The 19,196-nt window shown below is 44.1% G+C and overlaps 1 protein-coding gene across 1 annotated transcript; it reads left to right on the plus strand.

Annotated features, from left to right (window-relative positions):
- The first annotated feature begins 113 nt into the window (after positions 1-113).
- NPC2 (NPC intracellular cholesterol transporter 2) lies at positions 114-12,264 on the plus strand. Its single transcript, XM_037503860.2, has 4 exons — positions 114-254; positions 5,655-5,762; positions 6,928-7,100; positions 9,592-12,264. The coding sequence occupies exons 1-4, from the start codon at positions 173-175 to the stop codon at positions 9,676-9,678; spliced, it is 450 nt and encodes a 149-aa protein (XP_037359757.1). The 5' UTR covers positions 114-172; the 3' UTR covers positions 9,679-12,264.
- Positions 12,265-19,196: the final 6,932 nt, after the last annotated feature.

The following is a 19,196-nucleotide window of genomic DNA, read 5'->3' on the forward strand; positions in this document are numbered from 1 at the left end:
TGTGCCCTGGCTCCCGGGAGCCGGGGTGGGGGGCGGGCGGGGGCGGGGCCCGGCCCTGGTTGCTGGCGCCGGTCGCCTGACTGGACTCCTCCCCGGGCCCGCCCCGCCGAGCCTATCTTGTGACCGCCGCGGCCGCTGCTGCTTCCCCGCGCTTGGGTTCTCCACTGCCGCGATGCGGTTCCTGGTCGCCGCCTTCCTGCTCCTGGCGCTCCTCGCCTCGGCCCTGGCGGAGCCGGTGCGCTTCAAGGACTGCGGTAAGCACCGGGCCCGTCTTAAGTTCCCGCGCCCCGGGAGCCCCCACCCCGCCCCGGCACCCCGCGCTGATACCCCGGCGCTAGGTTGAGCGGGTTCAGCGGGCGGCCGGGCTCAGCCCCGACCCCCTGAAGTGGACTGGGTTGGGGAGAAGGTGCCGACCTAGGTGAAGCCCCACCGCTCACAAGTTTGTCTTCTAGGAACGTTTGAGGTCCCTCGACGTTTCTAGAAGGGAGCCTTTTGCTCCCTTGCAAACTAAAAAGTTTGCAAGGCGGACAATCTAAGCTCCTTGTCCTGTGCGGGCGAGGGGAGCCACTTGTCTTCTTTATATCTTGTTATCTTGAATGACCGCTCCCTTACCTCTCCTTTTCTTTTTAATTGTCCTTTTCTGTTAAGTCAAAAGTCAGTTTTCTTTTTCGTGATTTAGCCTATTAGGGCCTCTCGCACTGTGGGATTTTGTGATTCTGTTTTTCCTCCTATAAAACTCGTGTTTCTACTCGCTGCTTGTGACACATAACCTCCCCTCCCCGCTGTAGTTTGGAACCCTTGTTGAAAAACACAAAGTGGGTAGAAGTTCTAAGTCCGTTCAGTCAGGTTTATAGAATCCACTGTTTCAGCAGAACATTTCTGAAGTGGAGAGGTGTAGGGATCAATAAAAGTGGCATGAAACTGACTTTATAAAAATTTGTAAGCTGGAAGAAAACCTGCAGATCTCTAGTCCAATCACAGAATTCCAGGGGCTACACAGCAGAATAGGGAACAGAAGAAGTTTATTCCTTCTATCCAATGCCCAGATAGTAGTAACTGCTCAATCATTATTTGCTGTAAAAGTAAATGAGGGAATACTCTTTCCCACTCTGACCCAAAATTCATGTTGAGGCAAAAGCAAAGTTAGGGGTTGGGAGATATAATTGATTAAGTAATAAGGAGGCTGACCTGTTAATACTTAACAAAGGCCCTTCCACTGAATTAGGAGTCTGCTACTCAAAAGATGCTATTATTACCTCAAATTACTGTCTTTAATGCCACTGAACTTAAGAGCCAACATCTGGATGAAGATTCTTATCTCATTCCATCATCACAATCTTTTACAGATGAGGAAACTGAGGCCCATAGAATAACTTGTCCAACGTTTCACAGCTAGTTAAGAGGTAGGAAATTAGAGGGTGTTTGTTACCCCCTTTGAATTTCAATGGTAACATTAACATTTAAAAAAAATTAGTGAAAATAATTCTGGGCATTGTTCTACTCACTTGAAAAAAGCAGGTATCCACCAAGATGAAAATGCATACATTGTGCAAAAAAGAAAAATGATGTAAGAAATATATAAAAAATAAATAAATGTTTTAAAAAGAAAGGAAAAAGCAGGTATCCCCCTACAGAGAGGACTTGTTAAGGGAAGGAGGCCTTCACTTGCAGATTTTCAGTTTACTTTCAAATTGGGAAATACAATGTAAAATCTTCAGTGTCCACATCAAAAGGTTTTTGAGTTCCACTCTATACCCTCTTTCCTCTGAGGTGGCATTTCCTCAAGTGAGAAATGGGACCAAACAAATTAGTTTTGCAATTTTTGCAGGTGAAGGTTAAGAATGTTCTATTGACCTTGGAAGCCAAGGACCTCTTCTCGACAACAAAAAGTACTGGATGAAGGACTTTTTAACTCAATTTCTACTAGATCATGTGACTCTTGAAAGGAATGGATAGAAGCAGAATATTGAAAACTTTATCATAAACACTGATTTTTAATAGGTTGTTGATTAAAGTTTCAGATTTTTTTTTTTCCTGCTCATAGAGGATCAAGCAAAGTGGAAGAGAATGCTTAGGGAAGAGAATCTTGAGTGTATAGTTTGAGAACATTGCCATGATGAAGACGCAAGCAGGTATAAGAGACCACTAGCATTCCATACAGACCTAGCTGGAGGTGTGTTGGTCAATATGATGAACTGTTCCCCCCAAGTACAAGTACAGGCTGAGATGCCACGTGCCTCTCCCTGAGCTGCTCACTTCATGTCCTGTGGTACTGAGCTAACCTGGGGCCTGTAAAGCAGAATAAAATATGCTCTCAACTTTATGTGTTCTGCTTTCGAGGCTTAAAGATTCTATCCTATTAGCTGGATCTATAATTTCTATACACAAAATATATTTGAGATGAAAAACCCACCTTGTTTCAAAAGGGAACTTGCTAACCACCAAGGAGCAGCTGTCCTAGAGTAAATGCAAGAATTGAATTATGGTATGATGATAATAGTAATAAACACTTATATAACATTACTGTGTTCCAATACTATCTAAGAGCTGGCTCAGATAGCTCACCTGCCCTACAAGGTGGGTATTACTATCTCCAGAAAGGTTAAGTATACTGTTTTGTCCTGCAGGGAAAAACCAAATATTGAACAAAAACAAGCAATGATGTAAGACAATATTTTTTTTAAAGTATATTGCCTGAGGTTGCACAGTAAGTAGTGGAGCCAGTGAGATTTCAAACTGGGCATCAGGCGCTAGAGACTACCTCTCCATAGTTATGGCGGAGCAGCAGAGCTCAAACTTAACTGCCTTACAGGCATTGTGAACACTTGGATTTGCTCCCATTCAACTGTTTGGTTTCAGGGGCCTGAATGAGCTAATGGGATTTCTAAAGGTGTATACTTAATCAACCTTTTTTGGTCAAGCATGTATTGTGAACAGCAGCACTTTGTCCTTGTTTAGAAAACTGAAACAAACCCAAAAAAGACATAGTCTGGCTCAAAACACACTTATTTTAAAGAACGGGGCTTTCTAAAGTAAGATGTGCATCATCATATTGCAGATGCATGCTTGAAATTGTTCTCTTTGTTAAGGCCATTCAAAGCTTGGAGAGATTTCTGATTTGGAGAGATTTCTGGACAAGCTTGAAAGATGAGGAGGGAGCCTTAGGGGGAGTTTAGGAATAGCAAGTCAGTCCCATAGTCTCAAATTTCCAGTAGCACTGCGACTGGAGCCTCACTTGTTCCAACTGTGCTGCTTTAAAATCCTGTGTTGGATGGACAGGAGTGGGAATGATTTCCCCTGAATAGCTTCCCAGGTACAGGGCAAGGGAGTCGGCTATATTATTTAACAATCTGGTTTAATTCCTCTTTACTCAAATATGAAGTTTTCAGCTCCTTTTAAAGAGAGTATTAGTGCAAAGATGAATAAGCAACAGTGTTATTCCCCAGGGATTTACTTTCCTATTAGATGACTCCTGAGCTAAACCTAGTTCATGAGCTATAAATCAATTTTTGAAACTGCTTAGAAACAACACTGGAAAGTCAGATTAGTTCTGCTTCCTGCATAGGACACGTATTGTTTAGACATACGCAATATTTGCAAGTGTATTACTCCCAGCTTCTAGAAAGAGCCAGGCCAAGTACTTCCAAGGGGAAGCAACCTAGAGCAGGTTGGGTGTTCCTTGATGTCACTGCTACCTGTGGCCATCTTGACTATGTGAACCAGATCTACCTGGAGTGAAGTTTAATTCAGGCCCTTAGCTTGTATCAGAACCATAGAGACCTTAACCTCTGTCCTCTTCTTCATCTCTCTGATTCTTGGGGGGGGAAAAAAACCAACAAGATCCTAATGACTTGGTGAAGATTTGAGGCACTGCTTGTTATTTTTCAAGCCAAACCAGTTCGTGACTCATAAGAAAACCTCTTAGACTTCTTCCTTCAAAGAACATGACAGATAACCAGGGGGAAAAAAAGCAAAAACTGAGAAGTACAGTGGATGTTGTATGGTTTCCATTTCAGGGGTGGTAGGTGGCTCCTCTGTTTGGGGTCATTCCTCTGTTAAGATAGTTGTTCCTCTTAAATTCCATAGTCCATTTAATCAAGAGAGTGGACTTAATGAGACAGTCTAATATCAAAAGCCAGCATATTCTTTAATAGCACTGCTTATTTCTCTAGGATGTCTAGTTGGGGTGAAAGAAAGAAGAGCTTTCAAGAAGATAAAATGCTGGGCCAAGTGTTAACCAGGAGTTTGGGAGAAACTCGGGAGGAGTTTGGGATAAAATCAGGAGGGAAGATGCCACTTCTTCATTTCTGAAAATTACTAAGGATGTGAGGGTTTAACCTCTAGGATGGAAAGAAAATAGTAGTGAGGGTCAAGGTGATGTTGACACAAGAGACCTGAAAAGCTATGGTTGGGTTTGAGCCTGGACCTTTATCAAGAATCTTCCAGTAGTTCTCAGGAATTTCCTTGGCATCTCCTTCCCTTCATTACTGTGGCTATGTATTTCAAGCTTCCTACAAGGTCTACTTACAAAGGCTTCCAAATCAGACCTACCGTTGTGTCCCAGTTCTGCCCTTTCTAGGCACAGCGACATTCGACCTGTCACAGGAATTTTTCTGCTCTACTGTTTTCTTTAAAACAATGATATAAAACCCATTGTTGCAAGGTTTTTCTTCAGATGCCTCGGAGGTACCTACTCAAGGTACAATTTCCACAGGGTCAAAGAGAAATACTCTGGTATTAAAATTCCTAGGGCCTCCCTGGTGGCGCAGCGGTTGATTGCTGGGCTGCAAAGCTGCCCGCAGCCTCTGCAGCGCCGGTTCGATCCCCGGCCACTGGGTGAGGGTCCCACATGGCATGCAGACCTCTCCTGCCGCCCGCTGCTCCCCTCAGCAGTGTACTTCGTCCATCTGCCTGTTCTGCTCCCTGCTCTGGCTCTGGTGAATTCTCTCACCCTCCCGCGCTTCTGACTGTACCCAGTGCTTGTATAAATAAATATTTAAAATAAAATAAAATAAAATTCCTAGAGCCAGGATTATTAAACTGCTTCTGTCTGTTATAAGAGTTAGCAGAGCTTCCAAACAGTAATTAAAAAACCAGCATTTGCTCTTGTAGAACTTGGGTTAGAAAAACGATTTAACTTGTTTCTGACCTGCCTCCTTGGGGTTTCAGCGTCAGGCTCGCCTTCCAGCTGTTTTTGAATTTAAGTGCAGTTTTTCCCATACTGAACAACTTTATCAAATTTATGTGCTTATCTATTTGCTATGAAATAAAAAGGGAAACGGATATTTTAATTAAGAGGGAGTTTGAGGCAAACATTTTCAAGTTTAAATTTGAACTGTGATCCTTTATCACTAAGAATGAAAAGCAGCTTCCCAAGGTCTCTGGCTATTATTTACTATGAAAAATATTAAATTTTTCCTGGTTAAAACCCGATTTGCCCCTTTTCACTTGATTTAATGGATATGATTTTAACTGTAAAATGAGTCCTGATTCTGACCTTTAATTGGGCATTCTCTTATTAAATATTCCGTCCCAAGAAAGCTGTCAGGGGAGAACAAGCTCATTGTAATTGGGAAAAGGAGAGCACCTTCCCTTTGCAGAAGCCTGCATGGTTTGTTTTCCCTCCTATTCCATTCATTTCTCTTCTTTTGCAGGTTCTGAGGTTGGAGTTATAAAGGAATTAAATGTGATTCCATGCCCTGTTCAGCCTTGCAAACTGCACAAAGGACAATCGTATAGTGTCAATGCTACCTTCACCAGCAGTGAGTAAAAGTGGCTCTAACCTTCAGATTCATCCTAAAGCTTATCAGCCTCACATGTTGGAATGAGCATGCAGATGTAGGGTAGGGGAATGGCAGGAATTCTGTGATCTCCCTTCCAATCTCTGCAAAGCTAGATCTCTGTGCCCTTAGACATCCTTCTTATACTGAGTTCCCATATGACTATTTCCCTGAATCTAAGCTTCCAGACGCCCTTTAAGCAAACAGGGAGATTTGTTTGTGTTCACAGGTTTTTCGGTCTAGAAACCCATGGCTTTTTTCCATATTGGTCCATATTGCATGGCAGGCATTTTAGGGGAATGTTAGTTCTTTTAAACAACAGACTACAATTTTAGTATAGACTCCAATTCTGTAGACTCTGGAATTTCTCCAGAATGCTTTTGCAAACAGTGTATCTTCCAGCTATTGACTCTTTGCCCTGCCTAAAAATAAAGGTGCAATTAATATTTAACAGACCGAATTTTAGGGACCCAAGTATTTTGTGGTCCCAAGAAACAATCAGTAAACTCCTAACTCTGGTTGTCCTAATGTTACCATCTTCATTCTTCCTGCCTATCGCGTGATATGGAGGGCAGAGGTTAGCAAGAAAGGCACTTCCTTATAATCTGCTGTTGGCTATTGTTACAGCCATGACATTTTCCCAGAAACGCCTTTCACATTGTCTTCCCTTTTATCCTTAATTTGGAATCCCTTGGGCATGGTATATGAGAATTCACGCACCAGTCTCAAACTTCACAAGATACGCAATGATGTAGAAGCTGATGTAGAGAGTAAATAGAAGATTCCTGTTCAAAGTTACTTACCTTGCTGGATAAGGTTATCTGTCCAGGTAGCTCTGATTCTCCTAAGAAACTACGAAAGATGGTGAAAAACGGGGTGATTAGGAGCAGTGTAAACAACCACTGCTGATTGCTTTCTTCCTAGGCTCCTTTAGTGATTTTTTTCAAGTCTTGGAGTGAATGCTTATTCTATAGCATGCATGGAGGCACTAAACATGACAACAAAGAGAACTAGACCATAGAAATTAGAGGTACAGACTTTATGCGTTGCTATCATAGTGCAGTTGCTTGAGTATATATCTGAATTTTTCATTTAGAGTTTGGAAATAAGCTATTTCCTTCACTACCTGTGTTTCCCCCCCCCTTAGCTACTCAGTCTCAAACCAGCGTGGCTGTGGTACATGGCATCGTGTTGGGCGTCCCAATTCCCTATACCATTCCTGAGTCCGATGGTTGTAAGTGTGGAATCAACTGTCCCATCGAAAAGGGCAAGACCTACAGCTACGTGAATAAACTACCAGTGAAGAGTGAATACCCCTCTGTAAGTGACATTGTTGTTGAGGACTCTGGAGTCCTGTGACTAGATTAGACATCTGAGGAGAGGGGACAAGAAACTAAGATTGGAGTTGGAGTCCATCTGTATGATGAAGAAGCAAAAGCCTGAGGTAGAGGAGATAAGTTTGAGTGTTAGGAATCATAAGATTAGGACAGTGTATTTCATTGTGTCCTGATGTTCTCTGTCTTTAGCTTAATGGTGACTGGGGTCTCCTGGTGCTGTTTTTTTATATCCGGTGCAGTCATGTACCGCATAATGATGTTTCAGTCAACAGCAGACCAGATATAGGACAGCAGCCCAAATTCCTATTGATAAGTGACAGCATAGCCTTCCTAAGGTTTAGCATTTTACATGCCTCTTGTGGTCATTGCATCTCTTGGTAGTATCATTTATTTCCCCTTGTTCTTGATTGAATCTTGTATTTTGTCATTGTGGCCCTAAGTGTACAAAAGCCACTGCTAAAGCTGCCGGTAAGAGGCTACCTCCAGTAATTGACCTGGAAATGAAATTATAAGTGATTGAGGACTGTAAAAGGGGAAAATCAGTGGCGGTTATTGCTCATCAGTCAGGCATGTCCCATTCCACATTGCTACCATATTGAAGAACAAAGTGATGGAAACTGTTTAAGGATCTATTTCATTGAAGGCAATGAGATTAACAAAAACTAAATCAGACCTAAATCAGATATGGAGGAACTTCTAATGACCTGGATGGAAAACCAGACACAGAGGTGTGTCCTTCTCAGCCCTGTGATGATCACAGTCAAAGCAAAACATGTGTGATATTGAAAAAGAGTGGGCACAACTGTGATGTTGAATTTACTGCTAGCTCTGGTGGTTTAGATGATGCAAGAAAAGTGGAAAAGTTACCTATGCTGTGGAGCTAGCAAACTACTACTCTCTTGTTGAGAGCGTACATAAAGTGAAAGGCAGGTGAGTCTGCAAGTGTTGGTGTAAAGGCAACTGAAAATTTTTTGGAAACTCTGGATAAGCTGACTGTGGAGGAAATTTACTTGCCAGAGCAAATCTTCAATATGAATGAAAGTTACCTATTCTGGAAATGATGCCTAAAAGGACTTTCAGCCATAAGGAGTCAAGTCAATGCCAGACCTCAAAGTTGGTAAGCACAGTAGTAGTCTTGCTTGAGGGCAGTTTTGCAAACCGCAAATTAAAACCCTCTGTGGCTAGCACAGTGAGAACTGCAAGGCCCTCAAGCATATCAATAAGCACACACTGCCAACCTACGTGCGCACACGACAGCAGAATCACTGAACAGCTCATTTCTCACAATGAATCTCCATTGTTAAGCAAGGCATTACTGTGTTTCACTTGATTCTCATGACTGCCTTTTGTAGAGGTGATGTTAGCCCTATCTTACAAATAAGGAATTGGAGCCTCCATGTTCTGCACTGTGAACAAAGTACACTCCACTAAAAAATATTGTAGCCCGGATTTAAAACCAGATCTTGTCATTCCAAAACCTGTGCAATGTTGAAATATTTTAGCTGGGCATCAAGTCGTTCAAGATTTCAAGTTGTCATAGCATTGTCGTCGGAAAATTCCAAGTTTCCATTAGACTCTTAACAAGAGAGCAGTATTTTGCTAGCTCCACAGTGTGGGTAACTTTTCCACTTTTCTTTTTCCTCTCCACACTCCCCCAACCTCCACCTTCTCCTCTGACCCCTCTGCTATACCTACTCTTTCCACCAAAAACTTGTGAGATAGAGCCTTTAAATGTTGCATCATGAACAAACATTTAAGTATGAAAGAGAGGAGTAACTAAAAACCTAATGTCCACTTAAGAAAGGATTGGCAAAGTGTCAGTGATTTATTAAGACTTAGCAGGGACAGGTCATAATATGAGTGTAACAAGTTAAGGCAGAGATCGCTAATTAAGTATATATTTTTTTTAAGTATAACAAAATTAACTAAAACTATTACTAAAAACAGTTATTGTTCCTGAAATTTATATAGTGGTGAACTTCTTTAGCTATCCTTTTAGCTATGACATTTCGATTACTAGCTAACAGGTAAGTTTCCTTCCACCTAAGAACCTATCTTTTATTTTTGCTCTCTTCAAGGTTACAGTTAGAAAAGACTGAGTCAGATTGCCAGATACAGGAGAAATTGTTTAAATATAAAATTATCTTCATATAAAGCTTCATTTATGTATCATGGATAAAAAGGGGAAAGAATGCTTTAGAAATTTGTCTAGTTGACTAGGTTAGTGTGTGGTTCTGCTAATACCAAATCACAGGTGTAACTTGATTCAATTTTCTAAGTTAAGGGCACAGGCTATGCCCTCATCCCAAGCAGCCATTATGGTGGCATCATTTAAGAAGAAAAGTATCAGGAGTTAGGTAGTTTGTTAGAGTTTCTATCTAGGATTCATAGTTAAATCAATTCCTGTTGAGGTGAGGGTCTAGTTTCATTTTTTTTTTTTCTTTCTTTCTTTTTTTTTTTTTTTCTTTTTCCAGATGAAACTGGTGGTGAAATGGGAACTTCGGGATGACGGTGGCCATCATCTCTTCTGCTGGGAAATCCCAGTCGAGATTGAAAGCTAGAACTATCTGATGCCAATATGTCTATCTGGGGTGAGAGTACAAGTAGAGGGAGAGGAGAGATATCTAAAGTCTAAGTCAGTGCCATAAGAGTAAAGGAATTTCTAGACTGCTGTTCTGTGCCCCTCAACCTCCAAAAGTATCTAAGACCCTGTTTCTTAAGAGCTCAGAACCATTGCCCTTGTAACAGCCTTTATAAAGGGGTTGAAGGAAAGAAGAAAGTGAGACTAAGGACTGATTTAATTGTCCTCTGGTTTTTGCTGTTTGAATCGGGAGGGTCTAACCAGACAGGACCTGAATGATGCTGCCGAGGTACACTGCATAACTGCCCTAGGCTTGTGGCCCTTGCAGCAGAGGCGGGTTCCAAGCCACATCCGTCCAGCGGGGATAGTACATCTGCTAGCTCCTTACTCTAAGTGCCTCATTGAGTTCAGCGTGTCTGGCCCACAAGCCTGCTGACACCTGAAAGCACCTCCGACTCCACTCCTTCAGCAAGGAACTGCAGTGAGCTCCAGCGTCTCAGCGGAGGGGAGGTGTACCTGACAGAAGTTCACCTCTGGATGCCTGGTTCTCTGTGGTTGTCTCCTGTCTCCTTTTTGTGTTAAGGGTTTTTCATTAAATGCAGCACATGGTTAGCAGATGCTTGATTCTTTTTTTTTTTAATTTGACAACATTCACTTGTGACCTCTTCATGCACCTGGAAATGTCCCTTTGAATAAATAAAAACTTAGCAGCTGTGGTTACCTGCTTCTTCAGACAGAATATGTCCCCCCTCAATCCATGGAAGGTGGACACCGAGCCCAGTGGTCCCTAGTGTGAAGTAAAGACGTGGCTCAGAAACTGTCCTCCCCTTTTTGCCAAGTTAGAGCTTACCTATTTTACATAAAATAAACTTGTTTTTCAGTCTCATACTATCAAGCATGCTTGAGAGAAACAGTGAAAGCACACGTTACCTAGTTGAGTAACAGAATCTGAAAGGGCAAGAGTACTGAATTTAGGGGAGGGGGGTGTAAAGATTATAAGTTGGCATTGAAGGGTAGTGTTTTTTTCCCAGAACCCTCTGCCATGATGAAAGCCTAGAAGCTTAAAGATGAAATGTGAACCTGTAGCAAGTAAGGACTAAAATTTTAAATCCTGGGGTTTCCTATTCCTGAAGTACAAGTATCATCATGGGGCATGTCTGTTGCTGTCTCTTTGGAATCAGTGTACTATTGATCAGCTTTTATCTCACGGGGATTACAAAACTGTCCACAGATGAGTTGGGAAATGTGGAACTTGGAAACCCATCTGTTTTAGGTTGAGGTGCTCTCGCACCAAATGAGTTCTTTTCACCCCAAATAACTTCACTAGACCCTTGGATTTTTTTGACTTGTGTTTCCCAGGAAAACCACCAGAGGACAGCAATAGATCAGGAATAAAGTGATCAATAGCCAAGATTGTTAATTCCAGGAGCCATTCAAGCACTGTACTCTTTGGCTAAGATCTTTTGTGATCCTACCACATTGCCTGTAAAGGGACAGCAACCTGCATCCCCATGCTGAATCCTTGTGTGAATTCCAAAGGTGGTTAGCTGCTGTAGCTGGATCCTGACTTCACTTATTACTAGAACTACCAGTTTGATCTTTAAATCCCAGAGCCTCTCTGTGCTTCCATTTCTTTATTAAATAGGGATAAGAGCAGTAAGGCTGTGAGGACTAAATGAGATGATCGTGTAAAAGACTTAGTCCACACAGGAAATCTTAGCTATTCTTGTAGGAGACACATTGTTTCTTGTCTAGAAATAGGAAAATCAGAAGATTTAATCCCATAATGTGAGGAATGTGAGGCTATCCTCTGCAGGGAAATTTTTGAGGTACCTGGAAAAGCTCATTTCTCATGCATCGACTCTCCTATTCCCTCATGTCCTTGAGTCCCTTTATGGCTAACGGCTACCCACCCTGCATTTCATCTTCCGACCCTCATATGTTAAAAGAAGACAGCAAAGAAAAGCACTTCAGCTGGTGTGTACCCTTCAGTCAGAGCAGAAGGGCAAAGCAACAGCTTATAACTGTTTACCAGCCATTGTGAGGCTCCGCAGAGCCTGCAGCAGTAAGCTAGGTAGGGTTCCTGTGGGGGGATTAGTTTGAAAGGTCGTCTTTTGTACAGATAGTTCACAGGCGCCCCCCGAGTCATTAAAACATTGGGAAGCACTGAATCTTAGGCTATATAAAAAAGGTCATGCTCTTTCCAAGGATAGTCTCATACTTTTCTAGTCCACTGAGCAAGACACAGAGGCTTAGATGCAGCTCCTCTCTTGCATGAATTCCAGGGCAGAAAAATCTCAGATTCCCATTGTTAAGAAAATATGAAGGGCCACCTCTGCTTACAGAATAAAGGAACCATACCCCATATCTCCAATTTGGGAAACTGTTAGATGGGAGGTATGATGTTTGTCATCTCTTCAGGCTAATGAAAAGCAATAAGCATTGAATACTTTCCAGTCCTCTATCTTTGATTTTGAATTTTTAGTGGAATTTATTTAAAGACACAGATTGACCTTAATTCTGCTTTGTGAAGGTTAATAAAATAGTCTGTTCTCGGGCCTCCCCGGTGGCGCAGCGGTTGAGCGCTGGGTTGCGAAGCTGCCCGCAGCCTCTGCAGCGCTGGTTCAATCCCCGGCTGCTCCCCGGCCACAGGAGGAGGGTCCCACATGGTGCGCAGACCTCTCCTGCCGCCCGCTGCTCCCCTCAGCAGTGTACTTCGGTCCTTCTGCCTGCCCTGCTCCCCACTCTGGCTCTGGTGAATTCTCTCACCCTCCCGTGCTTCTGACTGTACCCAGTGCTTGTATAAATAAATAAATAAATCTTTAAAAAAAAAAAAAAAAATAGTCTGTTCTCTGAGAACACTCACAGTCTTAGGGAGGGTGGCTTGACATAGGTGGTGTCCTTGACACAGGTGAGGCCCACGCTAAGGGAAGATCATCTGGGATTAGCCATTCATGTCAAGTAATCCAAAAGCCAAATAATACTGAAATAACTGGGTTGGTGTGATAGATGCCAAGGAAGGTATACAGGAAGAGCAGTGACTCAGAGGAAAGAATGATGTGTGAGAACGATGACAGTCACCTTGAATAAGTGTTTTTCCTGAGGAAACAACAGTGAATAGAGTTTGGGAGATTTAAAGACCTGAGATATTCAGTTGAGAGGGGTGTGTGTGACCTGAGGTAGGAAGTAGCACTGGATCTCCACAGATGTGGCCTAAAAGAATCTTTAGAGGAGTTGGGTCATTTTGGGTGACTGTCTTTTTCAATGAAGAGAATCCCCTGGCCTATCTCTCAGATTCTAAACTGAATCCTATTCACTTAAAGCTGTCAGTTGACTAACAACTAAATGGTCTGGGTGTTGGTTGCCATGGAAACAGCTAAAAGGCCCATTGCCATGGGAACCTACCATGCTCTCCAAACCAGCGGTTTGGTTCCTAAAAAGGAGTAGTGTGGCACGTGGCGGCTAGAGTCCAGGAGCGGCCTACCTAGGTGGCTTGAGGGTCCTAAAAGGGGATGAGCAGTGGGAGTGAGCAGGCCTGGCTAGCTCCTCTTGACTGCAAAAGGAGACCAGTGACTTCTCTATCTTCTGCAGACATCGCACCTGCTCTCTGTTCATTGCCCCATGGGAGCCCAGAGGACAGATGTTTGCTCTCCCTAATGGAGAGGAAGGGCATAAGATCGCAAGGCAGACGTAGTATATCTGCTGTGCTGCTCCTCTCAGCTGCAGGGCACCCAAAAGGGAAAGTCTCAGTTCCTCACTGCATGGCAGGTGGTTCTCCACAAACCATGTGTCCCAGATAAGCAGCCAGCAGTTGAAAGGATCAGCTTAGCTCTGACTGCCAATGGGTCAGGTTAATAAGGAGCCTGGTAGACAAGATGGATGGCTGCTGGCCTCGAACATGGCAGAGACACTGGGGGTTCCAGGAGAGGAATCAGGACAGGCCAGCCACAGCTGTCTCTCCTCAGCATTAGAGAAATGTATTAGTCTGCTCTCGACCCCTACTCTGCCCACAAAAGATGGGACAGCAGATGGAGCAGAACATTAAAGACAAGATTTGATGGAGATTCTCAGTGGATGCACATAACAGTTTCTGGATTTTGCAGTTGAGGAAAATAACTCAGTATAGTGATAAGATGACCTTTCATTCAAACAAAAGAACACCTCCAAGTGCCTCTGGCATTATCCAGTATAAATGGGTAAAGTATACATGGAAGGACTTGGGCTAGATAATCCCTCAATTCTCTACCAGAACTAACTTTTGTTACACTTCATTATCACACTGACGGGAAATTTCATCACCACAGCATCCAGATGCAGACCAATCATCTGATGAGAGTGAGGAAAATCCCTGGAGTCCAGGGGGGCTGAGGACTGAGAATAAGACCAAGACATTTGAAGCAGAGACCATCTCAGACATTTTTGGTCCAGGAGAATTCCACCTGATACTCCAAAATTCTGAGGTGTGTGGTTTTGGCTTTTCTCTCCTAATGTTGCTTCCTACTGCCTGGAATTGTTGGTCCCAACCCCACCCAGGAAGCTTTAGCACCTAGGCTCCTGACACCAGAGAGTGATGGCACTGAGAATCTGGACTGCTGCACAGGAGAACTAAACACTGCCCCTGGCTCTGTAGGGAGGTTATCACTTTTAGGACATTGTACTTGTTTTTAGGTTTCTATAGCCTTTAACATTTTATTTTTATAAAGATTTATTTTATTTATACAAGAGCTGGGGTACAGGCCAGAGGCGTGGGAGGGTGAGAGGATTCACCAGAGACAGAGCGGGGAGCAGAACAGCCAGACGGACTAAAAGCACTGCTGAGGGGAGCAGCGGGTGAGACAGGAGAGGTCTGCCACCCTATATGGGAATCTCCCTGGCCGGCCAGGAATCGAACCCACCCTGCGGAGGCTGCGGACAGCTTCACAACGCTGTGCTTAACCTGCTGCGCTACTGGGGAGGCCCACCTTTAACATTTTATATCCAAATTGGGTTTCTCTTCCATCTCCAACTCTTTCTAGTTGATCAACTTTAGATATGTAACTGCTTAAGACAACTTCCTCAACTGTAAAACAGGACAATAAGAATGCCCAGTACCTGGGGGTGGCTCTAATGATGACCTGTGGCATGTCCAAAAGTTCCCAGGGCAGCCTCCTGGCTCTAACGAGGACCTGGTGATCATTCTCACCCTAGATATGGAAGAAAAATTGCAGCCATGGAACTCGTTTGATGGCCTGGAATGGTAGGCATCTGCCGTGATTTGTTTTCCAAATTTAATTCCAGATGCCATTCAGCTGCCAGCCACCGATGGCTTGCCTTCATAAAGATGGCTCGTTCCTCTTTAGGACCCTCAGCCTCATCCTTTTCAAGTACAATCTCTGTGTGTCTGCTGACCTTCCTGCAAAACTGGAAACATCTTGAGAGCAGAGATGCCCTTTCTCCTTTAAGTAAGTGCCTAGATCTCAGCACTCAGCAGTTGTTTCATGAATTTTTTTTAAAACCCTGAACCCTGGAGCAGACCTTATCTCCAAAGGAGTGAGAAGAGTAACAACAGTTGATTTTGGTTACATTCATTCTCCTGAGGGGCACCGTGATGCCCTATCTGGGGTGGGTAGCTCACATCTTAGAAAAGCCAGCTGTCGTCTGTGTCCAGGACTCATTGACAGCACTGGCTTGTCTTCAGCCTACAGGCTTCTTGGCCCTGCTGGGCTCCTAAAGAAATGGCTCCCCCTCCCCTCCTGGCTGCTGTCTGTCTTCACTTCAGGTCAGCAAGTCTCCCGCCTGCCCCCAGCTGCTCCTGTCTGGGCCACGATGATGGCTCTGTAGCTGCATGTTGTATCTCAGAGGGAGAGAGAAAGCAAGCGTGGCTTACCCAACTCTCTCCCCCTTCTGGTATGCTGCATACCTCTTGGGTCTACTGAAGCTCTGCAGCCCCCAGCAAATGCCCCCCTCATGGTTGTCTTCCCACCAGAGCAGGCCAGTGCTTGACTCAGCAGGAACAAGGCCCAAAGAGCTATCCAGAGCCATCCTGGACTACGGCTGGTCACAACCCTCTCTTTGCAAGGCGGGTATAGGGGAAGCTCTGAGGAGGGGCTGAGGCAGTAGGAGAAAAGCCTGTAGGCCTGCCTGATTTGCCACATGGCCTTGGGTGAATCATTTAACCTCTTAGTGAAAAACCTCATTAAAGTATTCTATGGACAAAAGGAAAGGATGGATGTGTACGTGTCGCTTGGAAATACAAAGGTGACTCCTACTCTGAATATTAATATCCTAGGTTAGTGGAGAAGACTGTCAATTCAGTCTTTGGATTTTCCTGCTTAGTTCCCGTTGACTTGATGAGCTGGATATAATCGCAGAAAAATCCCACAAGAAAAACAAGGTCCTGGTTTTGATCACTCTAAGCACAAGTTTAGGCTTTGGCCATCAAACAGATGTCTATACAGCTGACTCTTCTGTCAGCTTGCTATTCATCCTGAGGGTGTAGATGGCTTAGGTTGCTGCTCACTTCTGTCATCCTGATTGCCATCAGACTAGATGGATCTGCAGGGACAGGACAGCGTGTTCCTCTACAATCACTAGGTATTGAACATTTATTTTGTGCCATACACTGTGCCAGGCCCTGGGGATGAAATAATGGTTAAAGCAAGGCCCCTGCTTTCAGGGAGCTCAGAGTCTAGTGAGGGACACAAGCTGCAAACATTACTGCCTAACAGGGGGACAGTGCCCTGGCCATTGCATGTGTGGAATGCCATGGCAACCAGAGGAAGAGCACGGTGAGCCCTTTGCTTTGGAAGACGCAGGGTCAGGTCAGGGGCCTGTGCAGGGAGCATGGCTGGAAATGGAGATGTCTGATACTGCCCGAATCTTTATTCATCCATCATTTATGCTTTCAGTCACTCAGCAAATGGCCCTGCCCATTATATTCTGAGGTCTTTTAGAGTATTTAATAGAGATTTACTTCCCTCTGAGCTGCCAGTCTTGGTGAATTTGTTTTTACTCAGAGTTCCTCCTACTTAATTTACTCTGAAACTAAGTAAGCATATTTGGTTATGTCTTGTCTATGCATTCATGATACAGATACATGTATATATATAATCTCTGGCTAAAATTATCTCTTTGGATTTAGAATCCTGGCCTCACCTACCCAGCTCATCTGACCCACTTCTCTTTTCTCTGTCTGTGCTCCAGCCACACTGGTTTCCTTTCAGTTGCTCAAATTGGCTGAGCTTCCCGCCCCTAGCCACAGGACTCTTACGCATGCTATCCCTTCTGCTGGTCTGCTCCCCCTCGCTTACTTAGCGCTCGCTTAATAACTCTTACTCATCCTCCACAGTTTTGCTGGCATGTCTCTTCCTCAATGAAGCTTTCCCTGACCACCTCTCCCAGATCAGATCAAACACTTGGCTATACGTCTCAAAATTTCATATGATTATAAAAATTCATGGGATATCAATGCTGTGATTTTAATGATAGTTCAGTAGAAGAGTTGGAGAAGCATTAATACCCCCAAGTCCTATATTGCAAAGGATTCTGTATGGATTGAACTTTTGTAAAATAATAGTGGAAAATAAGCAAGGAGAATGGGCTCTTCAGAGGCAAGACTTTTCTTGTTCTTTCTACCACTCGCCACTCCCATTAAGACCTAGCACAATGTCCTGTAGGTACAAGTAGTTGAACATTAAATGTGGGTTGAATCCATAGCATGCAACTCACTTAGCCAGGTCTGCAAAATTTTAATTGGATCTTACTATCAAGATTGTTCTGCCTACCTACTCCTCCAGAGAGAGTTAGCACTACTTCTGTGTCTCTCTGGAAAGGATCTAAATAAAGAGGTTCCATGGGCAGGACAGAACTGTCGGGGAGACACTGGGGGTAGCAATAGAGAGATAAAAGCAGAACGTTCCAAGAGAATTTATCTTCCTGTGTTGCCTACAGGAAACCATTCTCTGGTTTCTCTGCAAGTTTCCACTGTTACCCTTGATTCCAGGAGAAACTGTGGGCTCCTTGAAGACAGGGCTTTGTCTCTTTTGTTTAACAGTAGGCACTCAGCAACCGTGCACAGCTAACACTTGCCCACTGTCCCACCCTGGAATCCCTGGGATCAGAGCAGATAGAATCTCAGCAAAGTTACCCATCCAAATTGCAAAGCTTTGAAGAGCAAAGTTCTCAAATTAGGGGACTGGAAGCCAGAAGTTGGAAGAGTAGGTGTGTGAGGAAGGTGGTAGGTCCTTTCTCTTCTCTTCTAATCCACCTCACAAGAGTGAGCTGAGCCTCCAGGAGCAGCGGTGGTGATAGGAGTGGTGATTACTGGGATTGATTCTCAGCAGGGGCTGAGATGAAGGAGACAATGTTCTCAGACTTAATCGCTGCTTTTAACTCCCCCAACATAATCTCTAATGGTCCCAGGCTGGTGCCACTCAAAGCCTCCACCCCCAAGTCCCCCACTCTGCCTACCTGAGCAAATCCTCCCAGCTTCTCCCAACTCTGTATCTCAGATCCACGTCTGCCCCCTCCCTTCCCAGTGCATCGTGTCTCTATTCATTCAGCATTCGGGAAAGGGGAGGGAGTGAGGTGGCTTCTCTGTAGTCTGGATACTGTTTCCAGAACTTATCAAAGCAACTACCCCATAAGCAACTCGGGGGATGGGGCTAAACCCACAGGGAAAGGGTCACCAAGTGCCCTGGCTGTTGAGTGCATGGGAGGTGCCAGGAAGCGGTGATGTGGTTTGAAAGCAGCAGGCCAGGCTGCACCCTTGTCAGGAAAGGGCTGGAAATGAGTCAAATAGAATAGAATGAAAAACAAGAATCATCTGAGATTTTAAAAAAGGGAAGTAGAGAATCAAGGGCATGAGACTGGTTGCCAGAGAAGCTAGAGATGAGAACAAGGCTGGGCAAATGTTTTCTCCACTCCCTCTGACCTGCATTTTCTCATAACCTCCGCGATAAATCACCTGTGAGTTGTAACCGCGCTGACTGCGCCCACTTGATACTGCAATCTGGCAGCCCTGAGATTGGCTTCAGGAACCGTCTTTGTCACGAAAAGCAGAATTCTTGTTTATTTTGGTAAATTAATTGCTGGCAGAGAGGGCTTTTCAATTTCCAACCAGAACAAAGAACAATTAGAAAAGAAAGAAAGAAAGAAATTGCAGGGTTAGAAAGCACCTAAAGGTTCTCTGGGTTAAATGGCCAGATCTTGCAGCAAAAACACACTGTTCTTGGTATCTCTGATTTTATTTATTTATTTATTCTTTGTGGGACCTTCGCCGGCAGCCCGGGAACGAACCGACGCTGCAGAGGCTGCTCAACCGCTGTGCCACCAGAGGAGGCCCGGTATCTCTGAATTTAAAACCATGAAATAGGGTAGGACTGAGTGCTGAGCTGGAATCTGTCCATTTAGGCCACCCCTTCCTTCATTCCATAGTAGTGTGGGAGTAGCCAAAACAAGCCAGTCTGCCATTCTGGGGGTGGATGACACTGTCTGCACCTCATCTAAAATCCCTGCCAC

The sequence above is a fragment of the Talpa occidentalis genome, unplaced genomic scaffold, assembly GCF_014898055.3.
Source record: "Talpa occidentalis isolate TD23 unplaced genomic scaffold, MPIMG_talOcc4v2.1 talOcc4.11, whole genome shotgun sequence".
NCBI lineage: Eukaryota > Metazoa > Chordata > Mammalia > Eulipotyphla > Talpidae > Talpa > Talpa occidentalis.